The sequence below is a fragment of the Corvus brachyrhynchos genome, unplaced genomic scaffold (genome assembly GCF_000691975.1).
Source record: "Corvus brachyrhynchos isolate BGI_N302 unplaced genomic scaffold, ASM69197v1 scaffold115, whole genome shotgun sequence".
Lineage (NCBI taxonomy): Eukaryota > Metazoa > Chordata > Aves > Passeriformes > Corvidae > Corvus > Corvus brachyrhynchos.
Window position 1 is genome coordinate 12,431,024 of NW_008239553.1, and position 2,313 is coordinate 12,433,336.

Consider the following 2,313-nt stretch of genomic DNA (forward strand, 5'->3'; position numbering starts at 1 on the left):
CTGCTCCATTCCACAGTCCCAGTGGAGAACAAGGCCAGAGTGCAGCAGTGGAAAGCTCTGCAGCTGTTGAGCAATGCTTTTTCCAAGGAAAGATTCTGCCACACTGTTTGTGGTGTGGTGAACTCAAATAAGAGCAGGTTAGCAGTGAAAGCCCAGCATTGAGACCACTCAGAACAATCCTGTTGCCCTTTGGGATAATCTTTCTTTTGAAATCCTGTGCATGCTATAAGTAATAGTGAAGCATTTCTAAATTTTTGGCATGCTGTGCTTCAGTATTAGATGAGTCCTTCCTTCTGTGGTTCCCCAGCAGCCTAAAATGGCATGGCTTCTGTGGTCCACTCCACCCTCCTGCTTGGCCCTTGTATGCCAAATTTTCTCTTGTAGAGGCTTGTTAGATGCTGCTGAACTGCCTCCGTGCACTACTGAGCAGGAGACCTTTAAGAAAGTAAACAATTTTCTTTGCTGGGTCAGTGAGTTGAATTGGACCAGATCTGGGAGAGGGGGGGAAGACTTTACTTGTGGTAGCACTGAGATTTTGGGTACATTCATTTGTGAGTAACCTCACCCTTCTATTTAGAGAGTGACTGCGGGTTTATCAGGTTGTACAAAGGAAAGGGTTTACTTGGTTTGCTATTCAAACACTGGGAAACACATTCATTAGCACTTGAACAAACCTTGTCCTCCTGGTTGCTACCATTTACTCTTCAAACAGTAGTTTTGTGTCAAACAGCTTCTGCTTCTTCAGATGAGATTGAGCTCTTTGATTCACCTGTTTAAGTCTATGCCACGCAGAGGTGTCTGAGGTGTTTCATATTTGCTTCTTGTGTTTTGACCATCAAACTTTTCTCTTTCAGACCAGTTGACATGGTACTCTTTTGAGATAACCCCTTCTGTCACATCTCTTGGAAGAGATGGTCTCTCCCCTGTCAGTCCCCCACATGCCCATTGTTCAGAGCATGGGCTTACAGATTGCACCCACAGAAAATGTGCTGTCGTCTGTTGTAGTGAAATTGATTTCTTTCATATGAGAGATACTTTTATCCTGACTACTTGAGGTCAGAAGGTGCTTTCAAAAATGAGTTATGTTTAGCTTGCATAGTACTGACTATATTGTAGTTTGGGCCTCAGTCTGTCCTGCACTTCAGACTCATCATTCCAGTGGTGGTGCATTGTATCACTAGTTACAGAGTGGCTGTGATTTTTATTATTGAGATGGCTGCAGTGATGCTTCTGCCAGAGGCTCTCAAGTAGTGGGAGTTTGGGGCTGTGCTAGACAGTAGTGTCTCTAAGTAATGGTTACTTACATCCTTTCTAGGACCTGCACTTCTGCTGAGATGGGTGATATTATCCTTATTCAGAAAGTATTTACTCCTCCATGTTGTGGGGGAGGAAAGGTGGGACAATCACAGGGGAGGGAGGTCTACTTAGCAGCTAGTCAATGAGAATGGAGGCAGCAGGACAGGCACTCCTGGGATGTGATTTATGTGGCTAAGGAGGTCAGCATGCTGTTCTTCAGTGTCTTAAGGGCTGCTGGGGATGGAGTAGACCGGAGGCAGTTGAAGAATGGTTCTTGTTTGTTCTCAAGCACATATCTAGAGACAAGATCATCTGGAATGCTGTTCCCTGTTCTCCTTCATATTAATATGTGTCATCTAATACCACTGGAAGTCCTTAGCAATCTGAGCACTTAGCATACTTTAAAATCAGTTTCAAGGTATTCTAAGCCAAACAGAAAATGAGAAGCCTCTCCAGTACATCAGATGTGCTAGAGCTGTAAAATGACTGTCTCAGATTCCCTCTGCTACAGAAACACTTTGCAACTTCTTTGGATGTTTAGAGGTACAAATACTTGTGCTCCACAAGGACATTGGATGGAGAGGTGATAACCTAATGAGCATTTGTCATGGTACCTAGCAACACTGCTTTGGTTGGGAACTGTTGTTTGGTTTGTGGGAAGATTACTGACTGCTTTTTTTTTTTTTTTTTTCTTTCCTATATTTTAGACATTTACAGCATGGTGTAATTCTCACCTCCGCAAGGCTGGGACACAGATTGAGAACATAGAGGAAGATTTCAGGGATGGTCTTAAACTCATGTTACTTCTGGAAGTCATTTCAGGTGAGAGAGGTTCTATGTGGTGCTGTCCATGTAGGATACTGACTGCAAGGGCTGTAATGCTGCAGTTTTTGCTGGAATGTAAGAACAGCTGCTTCCTGGTTCAGAACAAATTTCTGCCTAATAAATATATGTCTCTAGCAATGACCATTTTGGAATGTACTCCAAAGCTCATGGCATGTGCAGGCTGCCTGTTGC

The 2,313-nt window shown here is 43.5% G+C and overlaps 1 protein-coding gene across 6 annotated transcripts in view; it reads left to right on the top strand.

Annotated features, from left to right (window-relative positions):
* Window positions 1-1,981: 1,981 nt before the first annotated feature.
* Window positions 1,982-2,313, top strand: part of ACTN1 (actinin alpha 1) — a 46,465-nt gene continuing 46,133 nt past the window's right edge. For 3 of the 6 annotated variants that reach the window (XM_008639528.2, XM_017742117.1, XM_017742120.1), the window contains exon 1: window positions 1,982-2,118. In XM_008639528.2, the coding sequence (XP_008637750.1) occupies window positions 2,094-2,118 (25 nt within the window). In that variant the 5' untranslated portion in view covers window positions 1,982-2,093. The remainder of the gene's footprint in view (window positions 2,119-2,313) is intronic. The other 3 variants (XM_017742116.1, XM_017742118.1, XM_017742121.1) reach the window with 2 other exon arrangements.